The sequence below is a fragment of the Erythrolamprus reginae genome, chromosome 8, assembly GCF_031021105.1.
Source record: "Erythrolamprus reginae isolate rEryReg1 chromosome 8, rEryReg1.hap1, whole genome shotgun sequence".
Taxonomy (NCBI): Eukaryota; Metazoa; Chordata; class Lepidosauria; order Squamata; family Dipsadidae; genus Erythrolamprus; species Erythrolamprus reginae.
In genome coordinates, this window is record NC_091957.1 from 31,795,808 (window position 1) to 31,818,616 (window position 22,809).

Here is a 22,809-nt window from a genome sequence, read left to right on the forward strand (position 1 = left end):
TAAAATCTTTTGTAACCCTTCACTGTTCGCGTGCCAAAAGGTGTGTGTTTGTGTGTGTTAGCAAGCGTGCACATGCCCACATCCCTTCCCTCCCCCCACACATGCCCCCCCACCATGCTGCCCCCCATGCGTGCGCATAGGTCTTTCTGAAGCCTGGTAGGCAGTGGTAGGTTCTTACCGGTGTGGTCCAGAATGCCACAACAGTAGGAACCCTCTGATGATGCAATTTTTGGCTATTTTGGGGGGGCGTCTCCCTGTCGGAAGAAGCCCACCTGCCTTCCCTCGTCTTAATACTGACCTTTATTCTTCATCTGAAGCACAGCTGAGAAGATCCTTCTCAGGAGACGCCGGGAAAAAAATCACCAAAAATTGCGTCAGTGGCTTCCTATGGTGTGGCACTCTGGACTGCACTGGTAGGAACCCACCACTGCTGGTAGGTGAAAAAATGACCAAATGGGCAAAGTGAAAGTTTGGAAAATAGGCATTGATTGCTTACCTGAACGCCTCTTCTCGTAGGCTGAGTGGGTGCAGCATTCACGTGGGTTGCTTGCTGTCCAATCCACATGGGACAGAGCCTTGTCTTTAAAAAGATTGCTGGATCCGCCCCTTCCCCAGAATTTGCGAATCCGTAGACTTAGGCTCAAAAGTGGTGGCTCGAATGATGCTCTACTCTCTTATTAGGAAAAGACAGGTTAAAAGATATAACCATCATTAGAAAGAAACCTAGGGAGGGAAGTGACTGCTGTACCCACTCAGTGTACGAGAAGAGGTATTCAGGTAAGCAATCAACACCTATTCTCTGTACTGAAGGAGCGGTTCCAGCAGTTATGTGGGACATACCCAATAGATGTGTCCCTAGGGTGGGATTAGTTGGCTATCATGAGAGATAATGGATTGGAGGACTCTTCTGCCAAAAACAGCTTCTGCAGAAGCATAAGAGTCAATTTTGTAGTGCTTTATGAATGAATTTGGAGAGGCCCAAGTGGCTGCTTTGCAGACTTCTTCCAAGGGAGCTTAGGTTGCCCATGTGGCTGACGTGGCTGCACCTCTTGTGGAATGTGCATTGATACCTCTTGGTACACTGAGGGAAGCTGACTCGTATGCTTTCGAGATTGCCCCTTGAATCCAACAGCCTAATATAGTTGAGGATGCCTTGGATCCCAGGGATCTGGGGTGGTAGGCTACAAATAGGGCTTCAGACCTATGAAAAGGTCTAGTTCGTTGGATGTAAATCCGCAGAGCTCTGGTGAGGTCTAGTGTGTACCATCTGATAGAAAGGTGATGGTTTTGATTGGAGCAGAATGAAGGCAACACAATGTCCTGCGATCTGTGGAACATGGAACTGACCTTTGGGAGAAAGGTGGGGTCCAGATGGAGGACTACTTTGTCTGTATGAAACTGGCATAAGCCCTGCCGGATATGCATTGGGAAGACGTAATTGCCACAAGAAAGGCTACCTTGTAAGATAGGTACCTGAAGGATGATGACATTAAGGGTTCGTATGGCGCTTGAGTAAGGGAATGTAGAACCCGAGGTAAGCCCCAGGATGGATATCTATGGACCGTAGGAGGCCTGAGGTTTGAGATGCCTCTTGTATTTCAGGAAAGGAACTAAGTGGTTGTCTGCAGGGTCCTGCCAGGACCGAAGATAAGGCTGCTAGATGGCGCTGAATGGTGTTGGTTGAAAGGCCTTGATGAAAACCTTTCATGAGGAAGGATATGATTCTGTGAATGGGAATGCACAGGGGTGAGAGACCTTCCTGCATACACCACTGGTGAAATTTACACCAGGTATGGTTGTAGATCCTGTTGGTAGAAAATCTTCTGGATTTGAGGATCGCCTCTACGGCATCTGGGTCACAACCCCGAAGGTCTAGGTCATGCCGTATAACAGCCAAGCGGTGAGGTGGAACCACTCCGGGTCTGGATGGTGAGAGTTCCCCTGCTGCAACATATCCTCCGAAATGGGGAGTCGCCAGGGGTCCTGGATGGATAGCCGCTGCAGGTCTGTGAACCAGGGCCGGCAAGGCCAATGAGGGGCTATCACAATCACCTGGGCCTCCTTGAGAATAATCTTGTGGATTACGTCTGGAAGAATTGGTATTGGGGGAAAAGCGTAAAGCAGGCCCCAAGGCCAAGGAGTTCTGAGTGCATTTGTTGCCTCCACTCCCGGAGATGGGAACCTGGAATAGAACCAAGGGAGTTGAGCATTGATCGTGGTTGCAAACAGGTCTAGCAATGGGTGACCGAATTTGAGGCAGATCTGGTGGAATAGATCTGGATGGAGACTCCACTCTCCGGGGTCCAGAGTTGACTGGGAGAGCCAGTCTGCCTGCACGTTGAGGACTCCCGAAATGTGGTCGGCCGATAAGGACTGTAGATACTTCTCTGCCCAGAGACCCAGTTTCTGGCTTCTTGCATCAGGGCCTTGGACCGGGTGCCCCCTTGTCTGCAGATATGGCTCTTTGAGGCCATAAAGTCCAGGAGACGAACAAGAGAGCTTGTTAAGTGTCCCACACTGCCGGAGGAGAAAAAGCCACAATAATAACCTTCCACCCAATTAGATTTACTTATAAATGCAATCCGGCAGCAGCACGAGCAGGGCGATTAAGAAACTCGCAGCTTTAGCCATGTCGCAGCTTCTCCCTTTTGGCGCTGAGCCTAGTAGAGCTGGCATGGAAGTCAACGGCTCGAAGAAAAAGGGCAATTGTAAATAATTACTTATCTGTTGTTTTGTAGAGAGAGAGAGAGAGAAGAACGAAGAGGGAAGGTGTTTTTGAGAGGAGCTGAACCACCACGCGTCCTGCCGGTAGGAGGACTGAGTGAATTCTGGAGAAGAGGCGGATCCAGCAATTTTTTTAAAGACAAGGCTCGGTCCTATGCAGATTGGACAGTGAGCAACCCACGTGACTGCTGGACCCACTCCTTCAGTACGGAGAAACACACTTCCTGTTTGTCGTTGTGATGGTTTTTTGCACTCCGAGGCTTCAGGAAGCTTCCCTGAACCCTCCAGAGTGCAAAAAAAGCAGCACAATGGCAAACCAGAAGTGCTTTTTTAAAAAACTTCCAGTTTGTCTTCGGAGAGGGGCGGCATATAAATCTAATAAATAATAATAATAATAATAATAATAATAATAATAATAATAATAAGCCGGTGAAAGTGGTCCCAGTGGTACTTGGCACGCTGGGTGCAGTGCCAAAGAATATCAGCGGACATTTGAAAACCATCGGAATTGACAAAATCTCCATCTGTCAATTGCAAAAGGCCACTTTACTGGGATTGGCAAACATAATTCGCCACTACATCACGCAGTCCTAGGTGCTTGGGAAGCACCCGACTGATGATGAAATACGAAATCCAGCATAGTGATCTTGTTTGCTGTTTTTTATTGACATAATAATAATGATAATAACAACAACAACAACAACAACAACAAGAAAACAACAAAACAACAAAACAACAAAACAACAATTATTATTATTATTATTATTATTATTATTATTATTATTATTATTATTATTATTATTATTATTATACATTGAGGGATTTTTTTTGCCTCCGGGGCTTCAGGGAAGCTTCCCTGAAGCGTCCAGAGGACGAAACGGCCTTTCCCAAGGCAGAAAATCAACTGGCTGAAACATGGAAGTGTCTCGCGTGTCCACCTGTGATTCCGCATGCCACCTGTGGCATGCATGCCATAGGTTCACCATTACAGGTCCACCGTATAATATACAGGCATTCCTCAATTGACGATCATAATTGAGCCCAGAATTTCTGTTGCTAAGAAAGATGAGAGAATAATGCTGTTTCTCCTCTTCTCTCTGTTCCATGATCTGATCAAAGTCCTTGTATAATAGACTAAACTCCTGTTGTGAGCCGCCTTGAGTCAACGGAGAGGGGTGGCATATAAATCTAATAAATAAATAAATAAATAAAAAAGGCAGCCTAGAAAACTGAACAGCTTGATTAATCTCCTTGTTACTGCACTGCATTTGTTCTTCAACTTACAAAAACCCATTGACAGAAAGAAGAAAATAAATCAGTGTAATTCAGTGACAGTTTATTACACTCAAAAGAAGAAAGACTCAGTTTAAGTTTATGCTCACTGGTTGGTTTGGAGCTGGTCACAATATCTCAGGTTAATCTACCTCACTTTGATGTAAGGATTTGACAGAGGATGGCGCATGATGAGGGCCATCATGAACTCTCAAAGAAAAGGCAGAGCATGAACAAATGCAGACCTATTAGATGCGTTCCCATAACACATTTAAACAAAATCAGCTTGAGATCTAGCTGCTAAATTAAATTTGGTTAGATTTAACCTTTCAATTAGTTTTAATCTTTGTGAATTTGGTTAGTTTATGAGCTAATCTGCTGTTCAATTTCCCCAAATGTATTAACACCAACTTATCCATGTGGGTGGCCTAGTTTCTCCTTCTCCAATATTCTCCAAAGCTATCACCATCATTATTTCTATCTCTATCTCCATGTAAAAGAATATGTACAGGTAGCAACAGCTGTTAGATTTATATACCTCCCCATAGTTTACAATAATAGCATTATTTGCACATTGCCCCCCCAATAATCAGGGTCCTCATCAAGAGTGGGCGTCTAGCTGGAATTCTAAATTGGGCTCACCACGGCGACTCTTGAGTGCTAGCGGGGCCAGTGCAATTTTGTGTAGGCAGCCAAATCGTGCACCAAGCTGCATGTGTGCCCATGTTTCGGCAAGGTTTTTTTGCTTCCACGCATGCTGAAACATGGGCGCACCTGCGGCTCCGTGCGTGATTTTGCTACTTACACAGGTGCAGAAGAACAATCACTCTGGCCCCGTTAGGACTTGTGAGCCGTGGCGGCGAGCCCAATTTAGCATTCCGGCTAGCAGCCCACCCTTAGTCCTCATTTTACCGACCTCAGCAGGATTCAAGGCTGAATCAACCTTGAGGCAGTCAGGATTGAACTGCTGACAGTCGGCAGAATTATCTGGCAGAATTAACCGGCATTCTAGCCTCTGCACCACCACAGTTCCACCATCAGGAACCCTCAACTCGTAACTATTAGTTTATTAAAATCTTGAAGTTATAGTGGCACCAAAAAAGTGTCTTACAACTGGTGCTCACACTTATGACTTCTGCAGTGTCCCACAGCCCCTGATCAAAATTCAGGCACTTGGCAACTGACATGCCTCAAACCTGACAAGGGCGACATAGAAGACAAACAAACAAACAAAGTTTTTATGATGATTGCAACACCCTGGGGCCATTTGACTGCGATTTGTGACCTTCCCAGCTGAAGCCAGATTCATTTAACAAGATCATGATTCACTTAAGGACTGCAGTGACAAAAAAGATCATAAAATTAGGTGTGAATCACTTTATAACCCCCTTACTTAGCAATGGAAATTCTGGTTCTAATTGTGGTTATAAGTTGAAGAATATGCAAAGATATTGAGGGGTCCTTAGTGCTCTAAGAGCTTGGTTGCTTTCTTGCAACTAGAACTGATGATGTTGCCTCCTTTTGGTAATGAAATGACTGCAAGAAAACAGCCAAGTTCAGAGAGCAGCAGGTTTTTCTCCTCCTCCTCCTCCCTCTCCTACTTCTCCTTCTCCCCTACCTCCTTCTCCATCTCCTTCTCCTTCTACCTCTCCTCCTACTCCTCCTTCTTCTTCTCCATCTCCTTCTCCTTCATCTCCATCTCTTCCTTCTCTATCTTTCCACTTCTTCTCCGTCTTTTCCTTCTGCTTCTCCTCCTTCTCCAACTCTTTCTCCTTCTTCTTTTTCTTCTTCTCCTTCTACCTCTCCTCCTTCTCCATCTCCATCTTCTTCTCCTTCTCCATCTATTTCTTGTCCTCCTTCTCCATCTCCTTCTCCTCCTCCATCTCCTTCTCCTCCTTCTCCATCTTCTTCTCCTTCTATCTCTCCTTCTCATCTCCTCCTTCTCCTTCTCCTCCATCTCCTTCTCCTCCTTCTCTATCTCTTTCTCCTTCTTCTTCTTCTTGTTCTTCTTATCCTTCTACCTCTCCTCCTTCTCCATCTCCATCTCCATCTATTTCTCCTCCTCCATATCCTTCTTCTCCTCCTTCTCCCCAGAAACCACTCTCCCTTCTAGCATTGATGATCAGGTGGGGGTTTCTTCACTACGCGCACAGCTCTGCATCTCCGGCATGTGTGCGCATCCGAGCAAGATTTTGTTTCTGTGCATGCGCAGGAAGCAAAATCATGCGAGGTGTGTGAGATTTCACTGATTTTTTTTGCTTCCGCGCATGCACACAAGCAAAAAATAGCTGAAATCTCGTGCGCACGGGCATCCCCTCACAAGATTTTGTGTCCCACACATGCACAGCAGCAAAATCTCGCTCAGGCCAGAGCTGCGGAGCTGCGCACACAGCTCAGTTTTCGCTACCAGTGCGATGCATCAACCGTGCTGGTAGGAACCCGCTGCTGCTGCTATCTAGTTTTGGTAATGGAATATCTGCAAGAAAACAACCAAGCTCAGAGAGCACCAAAGATCTCACAGTCCTCTTCCTCCTCTGACTGCTACAACTCTCTCCCTTCCAGCACTGATGATGTATAGTAGTTGGGTAAAGAATCATCTACAAGAAAACCACTAAACTCAAAGAACATCAAGGGCATCACTTTCATTTGAACCCTGAATTAAATTCTTTATTAGATTATATATATACTGCCCCCCAAAAATAAAGGGAACAAATAATACATCCTAGATCTGAATGAATGAAATGTATATATTTCTTTTATGTACGCTGAGAGCATATGCACCAAGACAAATTCCTTGTGTGTCCAATCACACTTGGCCAATAAAATTCTATTTTATTCTATTCTATTCTATTTTATTCTAATATTCTCATTGAATACTTTGTTCTGTACAAAGTTGAATGTGCACAACAGCAGGTGAAATTGATTGTCAATCAGTGTTGGTTCCTAAGTGGACAGTTTGATTTCACAGAAGTTTGATTTACTTGGAGTTATATTGTGTTGTTTAAGTGTTCCCTTTATTTTTTTATGAGCAGAGTATATAGTTTTTAAGCTAAGACCACTCTAAACATTAAATATCTCTCTAAATACAGAAGAACACACATCCTCTCTCTCTCTCCTTCTCTCTGTGGGTGTTGGTGTATTTGTGTGGGCGTCTGGATATTTCCTGTCCTGCTCCCCTACCCCCTGCCAATGGTTACAAATGGTTCCTGGCATTACCATTTTTATGCAGAATTAACAACCACCACCACTTGTGAACCCAGCAAATGAGTTTCATGTTTGCTGTATAAATTAACACATCTACTCGCTCCAGACACACACATTCAACTGAGTGCCTAATTCACAGGCAAATGGAAGGGACACCAATGTATTTAACTCACTGCTATGAGCTGATAGGAGTTGTTCATCATGGCAATAAGCATGTTTAGCAAAACCACCAAGGAGATGACGTTGTATGTTCCAAACATGGTGGCCCCAACAAACTCTGTGAATTCGTGCCTGGCTTTGACGTTCGTGACGTAGAGGTTCAACAGACCAAACACTGACCAGAAGAGAGACTGAAGGGTTTCAAAGAGTCTGCAAAAAAGCAAAAGATAAGTAATTGTTTTAATAGATGCCTAATCAGCATTCCTTAGATAACACAGTTCATTTATCATTTAAGCATATGAATTTTTCTCACTGGAGTCCTGGCAACAAGCATCCAGCAAAGAAATGAGTTTTACTGTGGCAGAAATCATGGTTTTAAAGCCTTGTTCAAGCACACCTTCAGTCTCATATCTCTTCCATTGAATGATGTTGATTCCCCACACCCAATTTCCCAAGATCCTTTGCCTTTATAGAGGCTACGTCAATACACTAATACCTTTTACTATGCAACTCCTCTTGCCTTCTGAGCAATCTTCTATAGCGAGAATCTATCCACTGACTTTCCACTCTAATGTCTTCCTCATCCTCTGACTGGGACCATTCTCCCATTGTCACATCAGCCCCCTCTAGTGGTTCCTCAGGCTCACTCAGGTCACTTTCTCCCTCACTCTCGCTCTCTGCTCCCTCTGGCAACCTCCCTGGCCCAGGGTATCCAGAGGGACCTGGTTCATCCTCCTCAGAATCTGACATGACCTGAGGTGGACAAGAAGCAACACTCACTGTCAAGAGCTTCCTCCTTATTTCCAGGCTGAATCTCTCTTTAACAAGCTTCCATTCGTTACTTCTTGCCCTGCCTTCTGGTCTTTTGGAGAACAAGTCAATCCTGTGACAGCCCCTCAAGGACCAGAAGACAGTTATCATGTCATTCCTAACCTTTGTTAGGTTAATCATACTCAGCTCTCTTAGCTGTCCATCCTCCAGATTCCCTTATCATCTTCGTTGTTTCTTCTCTGCACTTATTCTAGGGCATCAGCATCTCTGTTGTATTATGGTAACTAGAAGTGGATGCAATATTCAAGCAGTGGCCTCCCTAGTGTAGTATGCAGCAGTTCTTCTAATTTTGATACTACAGGTAGTCCTCAGCTTCCAATAGTTCATTTAGTGACTGTTCAAAGTCATAGCAGCATAGAAAAAAGAGATTTGTGACCTTTTTTCACACTTAACAACCATTGCAGCTGTGAGATAAATAACAGGAGTCCAGAAGAAGAATAAAAGAAAAAGCTTTTTAAGGACATGGGCATCACTGACCTGGGGATAGGATAAATATCCATATCACAAAGGTCATTTCCAAATACCATATATATGGTCATATATTTATACTTCTTTCTCTGTCCTTTGTGGACCTTCCCCCTCTTAAGACACTATTCTGTTACAAAACACCTTTATATAACATTGGCAAGCTTTTGCCAATCTTTTGGCTCTTATTCATGATATTTTGGTAGTTTCCAATATTTGCAGATGATCATTGTCATTAATCACTTATAGTTCTACTTATGTTCCAGGTTTATGCCTTATCAGGTCAACTTGTCCTTATTCTCCCACATACTTTCCATAGCCTGAAGCCCATACTCCTCTAGAGACAAACATATCCTCTTTATTAAGGTTAACTGCAGATGGGTATGTCAAAGTACATTTTTTAGTATGTAATCATGTCATGATTTCAACACAACCATTCTTTTAGTCTTTTACCAGAGCAAAGGGTTATATGGGGTCTTTTCTTCATTTCTTCCAGCAGCATATCCATGGTCACATGATCAAAATTCAGAGGCTTGCCAACTGACTCATATTTATGGTGGTTGTAGTGTCCCAGGGTCATGTGATGCCCTTTTGTGACTTCTGACATGCAAAGTCAATAGCAAAGTCAGATTCACTTAATGTTCACTAACTTAATAGGTACAGTGATTCACTTAACAACCTGTGGCAAGAATGGTCATAAAATGGGGCAAAAATTATTGTGAGTGGTCCTTGTCCAGCTCAGCTGGCCACAGATTTCGAGGATCAGGAGGTGGATGAGTATTGGCATTGCAGGCCAGTGTTCTTTTCACCAAGTCTGAGAGTGAGAGTGAAGGAGAGTTGGAGACTGGGTGACCACCAGACACTGTTGAATCCCCAATTATGGTATTGTCTGACTCAGAGGATGATGGGGAATTTGAGGACCAGGACCCCCTGTTAGATGCAAGGGTAAGGAGAACAAGATCTAGGCATGAATATTTCACAAGAAGGATTCTTGGCATTAAATAGATCTATGGCACATTTGGCTACACCTTGGCAGTATATAAGGACAGGCTGATGGAAAAGTGGGTATGGCAAATAACATTCTCCATTATGGAGGAAGGTGCCTCAAAGCTGAGAGACTTCTTCTGCTTCCACATGAGCTGATAAACTCACTGGCCTGTAAGTGAATTATCAGAGACACATCAGTAGCACAGATTTATAACTCTATTTGGCTTCCATCCCAGACTTTTCTTATCTCCTGTTAATTAGTGAAGCGGCCAGCATGAAATTCCTTGTGTTAACCCTTGTATTGCAGAAATTGTTTTACCAATAGACTTTACCTATGGGTACTTTTGAAACAACGTGTGTGGGTCTTTATTTCTGATAATTGATCTGACCAAACAGAACAAAAAAATCACTTAACAAATGTTTCACTGGCAACAGAAGTTTTGGGCTCAACTGTGATCATATGTCTAGGACTACCTGTACCTCTCTCTTGACATAATCCATCACTGCATTGGGTTTTTTTGGGCAGCTTCAACACAATGATGGCTCATTCTTAAGAGAAGTCCACCAGGATACCTAAATACCTCTCACAGTCTTTTCTGTTGAACCATGTGCCACCTGTGCATTTGATTTTTCCTGTCTAGGACCTTATTTTTCTCACCAAGGAACTACAGTTTAAGAACTGTAAGAACAGTGGTTAGTATGCAATATTACAGACTAACTCTTGCCAGCAATTCAATCCTGACCAGCTCTGTCAATCTTCCATCCTTCCAAGGTTTGAAGTGGGATTGTTGGGAGCAAGATGTTGATTCTGTAAACTGCTTAGAGAGGGCTGTAAACACTATGAAACAGTATAGATCATAGTTCCCTCTAAGCTGAGCAGTGAGCAATCGCTCACTTAAAAATCATCATCAACTCAGAGTTTTTCAAACCTGCCCAGAAGCCGAGAGGGAAAGAGTGCCGCCCAGTCCCAAAGGGACTGCCGCTCAGACACTATACTTTTCCGCCCACCCCCAAAAAAAATTAGAGGGAACACTGGTATAGATGTCTAATTGCTGTTGCTAAGTGCTGTCTTCCTGGTTGGGGCCCAGTGCTAGGACTCAACTCTGTCAAGATCCTTCTGAATCTTGAATGAATAGTATGAGATTTTTCCCTTAGCATGGTGTTTAGAAAACCAGGACACAAATTCAGAGACGTCTCGGAGTATTTTTCTCATGTGAAAACACTTCTGGAAGTCTATAGTAGAGAGTCTACATCTGTTAAGCTGGCACATAAGCTAAACCTGTAAGAGAAGGGAGGAAAACTAATATAAAAATGCAGCTGCTTTCTAAAGGTATCATTTGACAGCAGATTTTCTACTTTCTAGTTCTGCAGCAAAATCCATTCCAGATATCACTCAAAGAAAACTACATGATGAGAGAATCTCTTTTCCTATTAACAGGCGCCACAAAAAATGAGGAGGAGGGAGAGAGGAGACAAAAGTAAGTGTGAATTTGAGAAGTGTGTTCTGTTATCTCTATGCAAACTCTTCTAGAAATGGGGAATATTTTTCCCCAAATAGGAGATGCTTCTCCATGCTTCTCTTTTGCAACATCTACTACATTATTTCTGCCCATTTACAAATGTTATTTAGCCAATGTCCACCAAGTTAAAATCCTCAAGTTGTCTCAGAATCAGAGGTGTTATTCAACTAGTTTGGACCAGTTCAGGCAAACTGGTAGTGGCAATTTGGATTGGTTTGCTGAACTGGTAAATACCACCTCTGGGTGGCCACACTGTCTGCTTGCCCGCTCACCCCGCTCACCTGCTGCTCACCCAACCTGCCTGCTCACCAATTGCCCAGCTCTCCCACTTGCCGCTCGTCCAGCCCACCTGCTCACCACTTGCCCATCCTGCCCGCCCAGCTAACTGTCTCACCAGTCACCCACTCATCTCAGTTCACCAAAGGTAAGCAATGCATGCTGCCCACTCACACTTTGCCTTGGGGGCCAGGGTCTCAGGGACATGCCCAGCGATGGGCTGCCAAACCTTTTACTGCCACACTGTGGGTGTGGTTTATTTTGTAGGTGTGGTTTGATGGTCATATGAGCGGGTAGGAGTGGCTTGCTGGCCATGTGACCAGGTGGGAGTGGCTTGACCATCATGTGTCTGGGGGAGTAGCTTAAATATCATGTGACTGGGTGGGAGTGGCTTACCGACCAAGATAAGTTTTCAAATAGATGCTTGGACTCTTTTTCAGATGATTAAGTCACATTATTTGAATAGCTACAAAAAGGACAAAGGATAGACAGCATTATTTGTTGAGGAGCACAGGAACATTTTAAGGTTCAGTATGATAACAGATTAGGCAAGTAGCTCAATTTCCTTTAATTGCTATAAAAGTTCAATTAGATAATGATTAAAACGATTAAAGTGTTTATGGGTAAAAACATACTATTTAATTGTTTCCTATTTTAAAAGTAATTAAGGATCATACTAAGGTACTAAAGAAGGAAGGACAATAAAAAAACTATTACGTATTCAATTAATAGTGCATAAACTTACTACCCCCACTGTGTCCTCGTCCTCCCCCGTGGGGGTAGCAGCCCATTGCTGGACATGCCATTCCCTGAGGCTCCAGCACCGTTTTCCGGCTTGGCTGGGTCTAGGAACGTGCCAATCCCTGGCTCCATGAATGCACCTATGTGTCTGTTCATGATTTTGCTACCTGCCCAGGTGCAGTAGCGTAATTGCGCTGGACTCCGCTAGCACTCAGAGCCACAGGAGCGAGTACACGCCACTGTTCCATCTTAACAGCCCCCCTCTGGTCACATGTATCACCCCATTTCCCCTCCTTTATAGGTATCATCCCTAGACACGCTTCCTCCCCCACGACCACCTCTTTCTTCAGGCCTATCTTCCTCCCGTGGCAATTGGTGGCAGAGGGGAAGGCAAGCTCTCTTTGTTGGTGTGACTGCGAGAAGTCTCCCAGCCACTGCTTGTTTGCCAGCCGCTTCCTTGCACATGAAGAACAGGGCAGTGGTGATACGGCAGTGGCTTTTCTGGCACATCCAAGACCTTCCTCTGCCAGGAAGCGGCTGGCAAAGAGGTTGGTGACCCCTGGTCTAGCTATCTGCAATCTGCCATAGCTCTTGAGTCCAATTCCCCCCAAATATATATTTGTAATTAGGCCAAGTCTGCACATGGTATTATGGCCTTTTTGCATATAGTCATTTGTGGACAAGACGTTCTTAGCCAAAAGTCTGAACTTTGAACAATTCTCCTAGATTCATTCTTTTAGTATCCATGTCAACCAAAGTCATGATAAGAATGACTAACTAGATTTGCTAACAGTTACAAACCCTGACTAGTAAAATAAAAAATAAAAATGAAATCACTTATTGTGAATACATAAGGACAAAGAACAGGCTGATCGTCATATTGTGAGCCAAGAGAGAAACCTTAATGATGTCCTTAATAGAGTGTTACCCAGCAGAAAAAGGTTGGGCAAGTCTAAAGTAGACGATAAAAAGAATGCTTTGAAACAGGGACAACTAAGAACAGCATTGGGAATTAATGAGTCTGCAGCACTTTGGAGATAATCTGCAGTAGAACTTGAGCTGTCTCCTCCTGTTGGCAAGATCACAGGTTTTTGTCAGGAGGAAAAACATTTGTTCTTTCTCTTGGGAGTCAGACACAGGCTGTCTGGTCTACTGCTGAGGCATTAAGTTGATCAAACAGTTAAGAAGTAAACAATTGGAGAGAAAATAGACATTCTATTCTCTCTTGATTGCTGGGCGCTCATATTGGTTTCATTTTACACCTACATTGACCAAACTAACTCAATCTCAATCTGCAAAAGTTGACTTGGGGTGAGGTGGATGTCTAACAAATTTAATAAATGACTAAATCAAATCTCTAAAGATTGCCTTCAACCATAACACCTACTAAGAACAGTAGGAAGAATAATCTCTTTCTTAATCATTTCTAGCTTTCTTTCTGACATTTCTCCTGCAAATTGCATCAGTAGTTAGATGGGGATGGAATTGTAGTGAGGAGATGGATTTCCAGGAGGGAGGGGGTGCATTCCCGAAGAGCCAGAGGTAGCGCAGGCCAGATGTGTGAGAGAAAGAAGATGAAGACAGCCCCTCCCTAATAGTTCCAGCGGTATATTTCAGATGCAGACAATTCAGTTTGGCAAGATTTTGTCTATAGGTGTGAAACAATAGAGAGCCCAACTTGGAAGAAACTGCATGTGTCATTCTTGGCATTAGGCCTTACAGGGTGTAGATAACATCAAGGCTGATGGACAGGTTGGCTTTGTATCAAGTCTTTTTCTGCCATCAATCTTCTATGTTTCTATGCTTGACATTGGGCCAGTGTTTGATCTTTGGTAAAAAAAAAAAATCTATGCATAAATCAGAATCAGCCCTATTTGCAGCATCTATGGATTTCAAAAAAGTCTTCGATTCAGTCTTTGGGAGAATCTTTGGCAGAAGTTTAAGACCAGCCTTTTTAATAGTCCATCAACTGCTTATCTTCATATTACAGATCTGACAGAAAGACCTAAGAGGGACAATTTTTTGAAGCCATACAAAATAGGATGGTAAAGCAAATGTGTATTATTATCTCCACTGCTATTTTAATTATTATATGCAGGATGAATTCCATGCTAGGATCCTTAAGTAGAGCATCTTCCCTCATTTTGTCATTCTGGCAGAGCTTCCGAAGGGGTTGAGGAGAACATTGAAGACATTCCTCCTCTGTTCGGAAGATCACTCATGGCAGTTTTATTTTGACCAAATTAAGACCTTGACTTCTTGGAGAGATCAAATACAGTATGTTAGTTGGGAGACTGATGAGTATAGATATGTTTTAAATACCAGATAGTTTGCATCAGGTTTACAAGATTCATACAACTTAGGATTTTAAGAATGATCAAAGGATGGATGGTTGAATGGCTGAATGGATGGGTGGATGCTAGTGGAGCTAAATACTTATTTATTTATTTGTTCATTCATTCATTCATTCATTCATTCATTCATTCATTCATTCATTTATTTGACTTCTATGTCGCCCAATCCCAAAGGATCACTTTGTAAAGCTATTTATAACCAAAGAGTGACCCATAAATCTACCTAAATACTGTATATGCAATCATCTTATTAAAAGGCCATTTAATCTAAATTTGTGGGAAAATGTCCTGCTACACCAGCTCTTTAGCTCCTCCTTGGGGTCTTCCCCAGATTCTCTGGGGGCAGTGGGGGCTTCCTTCCTGTTTGCAGGGGTTGGAGTGATAGAAAGGATTCCCCATTTAGCCTCGCCAGGCGTTCCCACTTTGAAAGCTTCTTCCAAATGGAAAAATGCCAGGAGCAAGTGCGGTCTTCTTTTGTCTTGTCCCTCTTCTCCCCCCTCCCGCCAGCAGTTTTTCTTCTGAATCAACCCTGGCCAAGTAAAAAAAAAAGGTTCTGAAGATCACATGTCAAAACTGATTGTCACAGCTGATTGTCGGAAACTTTTTTTTTTTACTATTGTCCATTCATCCCACCGTCATGCACACTTTTTCACCCTCTGCACATATGCAGAAGACTTTACGCATGTGCAGAAGGTTAAAAGCAAGACAATTGTGATATCTGGGTGGGGGGGCAGAGCCTTGTACTGCTGTCGCTACCGGTTCTCTGAACCACTGGCGGTGTCAAGCTGCTACAGAAGTTGGTGATAAATTAACGGCTTGCCACACTATCTATAGAAGACATGATAATTGTGGGAACCTGGGAGGGGTGAATGTTAGGAGGGAACAGATGCAGCTACAAAACATTCTTTCGAATGGTCACAAGGGCTTGCCCACCCACTGTTCTGCCTGCCAGGCTGGCCATGCAACAAGGCAGTATACAAACACACACAGAGACTGAGGATTACAAAACTCAAAGTTATATTTCTCTACAAATTGGCTTAAAGCCCCAATGACTGCAGAGGAATGTTGGTTTACGATCCATAGGTCAGGGTTAACGGCTCAAGCCGGCAACAAATGTCTCTTAAACGAGCTTCTGCAAAGTACTCAGTTGACTGGGTTTCAGAGCTCTAATGTTCTCAAAATCAAATGTTCAACAACCAGGCTTAAATGTCTCCAGAGTCAAAAGTCAGTTGAGGAACTCCTGTATCCTTGTTCCTGCCAAATGATAACTCCCACACAGCTTCTCGCAACCTCTCTCCTTTTGAAGCCTGCTGCAAGCTTTCCCAATTGCTTCCATCTGTGCTTTAGAATCTCCATCTGCATCTGCGCAGCTGCTCCTGGCGTCCCACCATTCTACGCACCCTGACATTGAGGATCGGGTCATCCATCACCCCCTCCTCATCTGACCCAGGTGAGGCTCTGACTGGGGATTCTACATGCTCTGCAGGAGCCTCTGCCTCTCCAGCACCTTCCACGTCCCCCTCTCCTTCCCCCTCACTGTCTGACTCCTTTGCAAGCCAAACAGGTCTCCTAGGATCCGACGGATCTGGATCCTCTGGTTCAAAATCAGTAACCAGAGGAGCTAGCCGTGAGCCAACCACAACACCTATTGGGGCAGAAGTGAAGAAAAGACTGGCCACACTGGCACAATCTGTATCGACAATGTGACAAGTTTGTGGGTGGGGGACAAGGGATGTGAACTTTCAAATGAGATCCAGGTTTCCCTGTGTAAGTGCCAGCATGGCTCCAGAAATAAATTGGAATTCTGAGGAATGCTCTCACTCGGATTTTGATTCAGTTTGGATGTTATCTGGAACCTTGACAAGTGGCTGCCACTATTGATACGACTGAGCAGAGTGAATAGCAGCAACAGCATTTCACCGCTGATACAGGTGACTATGAATAATACAGTGATCCCTCGATTTTCGCGATCTCAATCTTCGCGAAACGCTACACCACGATTTTTCAGAAAATATTAATTAAAAAATACTCCACGGTTTTTTTGCTATACCATGGTTTTTCCCACCCGATGATGTCATACGTCATCACCAAGAGTCACTTCTCTGTCTCTTTTTCTTTCCTGTCATTCTCTGCTTCAATCATTTTCTCATTTCTCTTTTTTTCTCCCCTTTTTTCTATCATTTCTCTCTTTCTTTCTTCCTCTCTCACACTCTCTTCCTCCCTCTCTCATCTCTTTCTTTCCTTCTCTCTCTTTCCTTCTCTCTCCCCCCCTCCACTTGCCCACGAGAAGAAAAAAAGCAACCTCTGCTGGGCAGCTCCCCTTGTGCCCCTGCTTTATGCCTGCCTCTTTTGGGGATTTTTTTTTCTTTTCTTTTTTCGCCTTTGGTCTCCCATTAAGCCTGCCGCTTGGCCGCCGCTGAGGAGAAGCGCGGGGAGGGCGAGAGAGGGAGATTGTGGCATGCGAGGTCCCTGCAGAGCAGAGGGGGTGGCTGAGGCGGCAGAGGCGTAGCGGCGGCGGCGGCAGGCGAGCTTGGAGCCTTGCTTCACCTCCTTCGCTGCAATACAAACGAAGGGGTCAGACGCAGCCTCGGCGAGCCGAAGGCTCTGACCCAGAGCAGGAAGGGCTGGTGGGGGCGGCGAATCCACCTCCCCAGCCACCGGCTCCACCATCTGCGCATGCACGGCCATTGAAAAAAAGGGCGCGCATGCGCAGATGGTGTTTTTACTTCCGCACCACTATATCGCAAAAAATCGATTATCGTGAGAGGTCTTGGAACGTAACCCTCGCGATAATCGAGGGATCACTGTATACCCAAAACATCCTAACAACTAGTCCACATTCTGTTTGGAAAGGGAAGCAGACACTCAGTTCTGAAACAATACTACAGGAGCACTCCAGGGCAGTGTGCTTCTCCACTTCTCTTCTCTTTATACAGCAATGACTGCATCGCAAAAGATCCCTCTCTTAAAGTACTGACATTTGCAAATGATACAACAACGATTGGTCTCCTTCAAGACAATGACAAATCTGCATACAGACAGGAGGTTGAACAACTATCCTTGTGGTGCAATGGGAACAATCTTGAATTAAGCACACTCAAAACCATAGAAATGGTGGTGGATTTTAGGAGAAACCCTCCTATACTACCACCTCTTGCAATACTAGTCAACACAGTATAACTGTAGAGACCTTCAAGTTTCTAGGTTCTATCATATCTCAAGACTTAAAATGGACACCTAACATCAAAACATGATAAAAAAAGCACAACGAAGAATGTTCTTTCTGCACCAACTCAGAAAGCTCAAACTGCCCGAAAAACTGCTGATTCAGTTCTACAGGGGACTGATTGAGTCTGTTATCTGCACCTCTATAACTGTCTGGTTTGGCTCTGCAACCAAAAAGATAGACATAAGAGTTCAGAAAAGAATTAGAACTGCAGAAAAAACAATTGCTACCAACCTGCCTTCCACTGGGGACCTGCATACTGCAAGAGTCAAAAAGAGGGCTGAGAAAATATCTACAGACCCCTCACATCCTGAACAAAAATTGTTTCAACTTCTACCCTCCAAACGATGCTATAGGACACTGCACACGAGAACAACTAGACACAAGGGCAGTTTTTCCCTGAATGCCACCATTCTGCTAAGCAACTAATTCCCACAACTAATTCAAACTATTTACCAAGACTGTATTACTATTATTTTTCTCATCCTTCCTATTACCTTTCTCTTACCATTTATGACTATAACCATGTTGATTGTATTTTTATTATTTATATTGTTCTGTTTATTTTCTAGCATGATTTGATTGCTTATTAGTAACTTATGACTACAGTGGTACCTCGAGATACGAGTTTAATTCGTTCCGGACCTGGGCTCTTAAGTCGAGCAGCTCTTATCTCGAACGACTTTTCCCCATAGGAATTAATGTAAATAATTTTAATTGGTTCCAGCCCTCAAAAAACTCACAAAGTTAGTCTAAATTATGCAGAAAGACATGTTTTTAATGAAGAAATGTACATGTACATATAAATGAATAATGAAGTTTCTTTCACTTAACTTGTAAACTTTCTTAAACTTTTAAATTTACATATGTTCAACTTCTCTGCCACCCAATCCTGTAGGACAGAGGTCCCCAACCCTTTTTGCACCAGGGACCGGCTTTAAGCGATCAAGAGAGGAATGGGTGAATGAATGGACGGAGGGTGGGAAGGAAGGAAGGAAAGAGGGAAGGGACAGGAACAGAGGAAGGAAGCAAGGAAACTTATGAAAGGGGAGAGTAAGAGAGGAATGAGTGAAGGGAGGGAGGGAGGGAAGAAGGTGGGAAGGAGAAAGAAAAGAAGAAATAGAGGAAGGGAAGGTAAAAGAGAGAAAGAAAAAGAGCAAGAAAGAAAGAAAGAAAGAAAGAAAGAAAGAAAGAAAGAAAGAAAGAAAGAAAGAAAGGGGGAAGGGACAGGAACAGAGGAAGGAAGCAAGGAAACTTATGAAAGGGGAGAGTAAGAGAGGAATGAGTGAAGGGAGGGAGGGAAGAAGGTGGGAAGGAGAAAGAAAAGAAGAAATAGAGGAAGGGAAGGTAAAAGAGAGAAAGAAAAAGAGCAAGAAAGAAAGCTGCAAGCACCCCCCCGAGCCCCCCAGGCCGGCTGCAACCTTTTAAAACACGCGCGCCGCTTCGCAGCTGTCTCCTGAAGCCGAACGCGGAAGTTAGCGTTTGGCTTCAGGAGACAGCTCCTTGGCGCTTGTATCTCGAATTTGGGCTTGTAAGTAGAACAAAAATATCTCTCCCCTCCCAGCTCTTATCTCGAGTTGCTCTTAAGTAGAGCAGCTCTTATGTCGGGGTTCCACTGTATTACTAAATGTTGTATCTTATGATTCTTGGTTAATGTATTTTTCCTTTTTTCCCCTTTTATGTACACTAAGAGCATGTGCACAAAAAACAAATTCTTTGTGTGTGCCCAATCTCACTTGGTCAATAAAGAATTCTATTCTATTCTATTCTATATTCTATTCTATTCTATTCTATTCTACTCTATTCTACTCTACTATATTCTTTCATCCATCTCTCATTTGCCTATAACAATTTTATTAAAATATTTTACAATTGCAAAGATTTTAAAAATACAAGAATAAAAGAAATAGAAAAAAAGTATAAAAGAGTAAAAGAGTAAAAGAAAAAGTGAAGGATAACAAGAACGTAAGAAGACAGCTTTCTAAAGAAATGATTTCCAATCTTCTTTGAAACAGTTACAAACTTGGTAATTACCATCTGCACCCTCCCTGCTGCAGATAAACAGAAATTTTAAATCAATAAATCCTGAAATCAGCAGTTCATTTTTACCCATTTGAAGCAAAAAGTCTATAAATGTTTCCAGTCCTTTAAAAAGTAACTCACTCTTTCATCCAGGAAGTCAATGTAGTATTTGGTGGTCTATAATAATGAGGTAGGGCTTGACCCACATTGAGATGAGGACATGACTTAGATTTATATTTTGTTTTTTATCCACAAAGGCTAGATTTTTAACTTGGTTGATAAGTAATCGGGATGTTTTTTAGATGTATATATCTAATGGGTGTTCTCCTGAGGCATTGCTGAGTAATGATCAGGTTAGGAAGCCAAGATACTGTAGACAGAACACAGCAGAAAACTTAAATACAATCAGGGCAACAGATCGATCAGTTCAATCCATCTTGGACCAACATTTTATAAACATTTGTTTGTTTTGCCATCAAGCTCCAATATATCCCATAATTCTCAAACCTCAATTGATTTCTGATGCCCTAAAATTATGCTCTGATTGTAATGGAGCAGTTAGGGATTTATTCTACCAATGTTTCCATATTTTATTCCACCAGTGGAATATTCTATAAAAACTCATTCAAATGACTCTTAATTATTCCCCCCCCCCTCTGGGGAAATCAGGCAAATTTTACGTACATCATATTTTTCTCCAACCGCAACAACCGCTAGCTCATCGTAATGAACCTCTAACTGCCCCCAGAAGGCCATCTAAACTGAACCTTTTCTGAAAACTTTATTTGGCTGTACCAGGAGATCACAGGGATATTTTAAGTGTAAAAAGCTAAATTGACTCCTATGGTCCAACCTGTGTCATTGCACCTCTGTAATTATTTTCTGTAATGCTGGTCAGTGACTGTGATAATAAAAGACTTGTAATCTCAATACCTCGGGAGGACTCCGATTGCAAATGGCTATATTAAGCAATAGCTAGCTCTTTCATCTCCTCTGCACCCTGCAGTTACTGCTGATTGCAAACGGATGCTGAAGCCGCACACATCAGGATGGGGGAGGCCAGAGGGAAGAATCAGATGTGATATGAATTACTTCTGCTAAATCTCCATATGTGTTAATGTTTTCCCCTGTGACTCCACTTTAAACACAGTTCCCAGCTAGGACATCAGTGGCAAAGATGATTTGTCAAGAGCGGAGAGCAAATGTTTAAAAATGAATTATTAACAGATTGACCCATCCCTTGTTGGTAAAATACATAGCTGTTCAAGGAGCTGGACTTTTTCCCAAGGGGGTGGGGGGACAAAAGATGAAGGCTAACCTTGAGATGTAACAAGGAACACGGAACAGTGCTGGATTTTAAGCACCTGTCAGCACATGCCCAGACATGCAATCCAGAGGCCTTAGAGCAGCAATGGAGAACTTTTTTCCCCTTGGGTGCCGAAAAAGCATGTTTGCATGCTATCATGCATCATGAGTGCCCACACCCATAATTCAATGCTGGGGGAGGGCAAAAACAGCCTGCTTCCCAACTTCTGGTGGGCCCAGTAGGCTCATGTTTTGACCTCCCCCGGCTTCAAAGGCTTCCCTGGAGCCAGGGAGGGTAAAACATCCTCCCCCATCCCCTAGAGCAGGGGTAGGCAAAGTTGGCTCTTCTATGACTTGTGGACTTCAACTCTCAGAATTCCTCAGCCAGTCATGCTAGCTTAGGAATTCTGGGAGTTGAAGTCCACATGTCATAGTAGAAGAGCCAACTTTGCCTATCCCTGCCCTAGAGGCCAAAAACGCCCTCCCAGAGCCTCTGTGAAAATCAGCTGGCTGACACACATATGCAGCTGATCTAGGGCAATGGCTCATGTGCCAGCAGATATAGCTCCGCATGCCACCTGTGGCACCCGTGCCATAGGTTTGCCATTACTGCCTTAGAAGATCTGATTATTTGAAGCTGCTTTTCAGAGCTGTTCTTCAATACAGGGGGAGAGAGAGAGAGAGAGGCTTAGGTTTCTCACAAGGGGGACTTCAACATAAAATGCTCAAAATGGCATTTGACTTTGCATTGTGAGGCCGGCCCTTCTCTGCGGCCCACAGTCATAATTTTGTTTTGCAGGTAGTCCATTCTTAGCACGTCATCCCTGCTGTGTGTCTGCTCAAAGTGCAAAATGTCACTTGGAAACCAGGGGTGTTAATCATGACTGTTTCAGCTTTCAAGGCAAGCAGAAAGAACTTCAGAAATGAGACACCGCCGAAAGTGTCGTTGCTGTGAATTCGCTCTGCCTTCAAAGGGGCCCTGCTGCTTCTTTGTTTCCTATAAATACTTCTCTCTCCCCCCACTTCTAATGTTAAGCCCCCTCACACTGCATAGTATATTACAGGGTTTGTGTTTATGAAGTTTTACCTGTAGTCATGTTCAATTGCTGGTTGGATCATTGAATGCTGCAAATAAGTTGTTGGTTCCCCCCCAGGGGCTGATTCCTATTACCACTGCAACTGGTGTGCTGCACGCACAGCTTAAGTTAGCTCGTGCACATGCATGTGCCCCAGTGTACTTTTGCTTCTGCGCATGTGAGATTTCGGTGATTTTTTTGTTTCTGCACTTGCACTGAAGCAAAAAAATCACTGAAATCTCTTGCACATAACAACATATTTCATTGTGATATAAAACAAGAACAATTAAAGGTTAAAAGTATTGGATATTAAAGGCTATAAATCAAAGAACAAACTCATTTTCTAGGTACAGTGGTACCTCTACTTAAGAACTTAAGCCAGATCTGTCGGTGATGCCACAGCTGCTGCCATCTTGCTTCTTGCTTCTGTGCATGTGCAGAACCTGTGTTTTTAGCTCTGGGCATGCCCAGAAGCTCTGTTTTAGCACTGTGCACACATATTCCCATGCACAAAGCACACATATGGAAAACAACATGTGCGTGCCCATGTGTCGCATCACTGAGCAAACCGGCAGTGAAGAAAACCGGAAGCCACTCCTGGCAGGGGGTAAGATGCAGGCAAGAACCACATACATTGACCAGTGTAA

General features: G+C 43.5%; 1 protein-coding gene across 1 annotated transcript in view; it reads right to left on the minus strand.

Annotated features, from left to right (window-relative positions):
* The window catches only part of TRPC5 (transient receptor potential cation channel subfamily C member 5), a 230,193-nt gene that overhangs the window by 34,257 nt on the left and 173,127 nt on the right, over positions 1 to 22,809 (minus strand). The window contains exon 6 of the mRNA XM_070759586.1: positions 7,374 to 7,569. Coding sequence (XP_070615687.1) covers positions 7,374 to 7,569 — 196 coding nt within the window. The remainder of the gene's footprint in view (positions 1 to 7,373; positions 7,570 to 22,809) is intronic.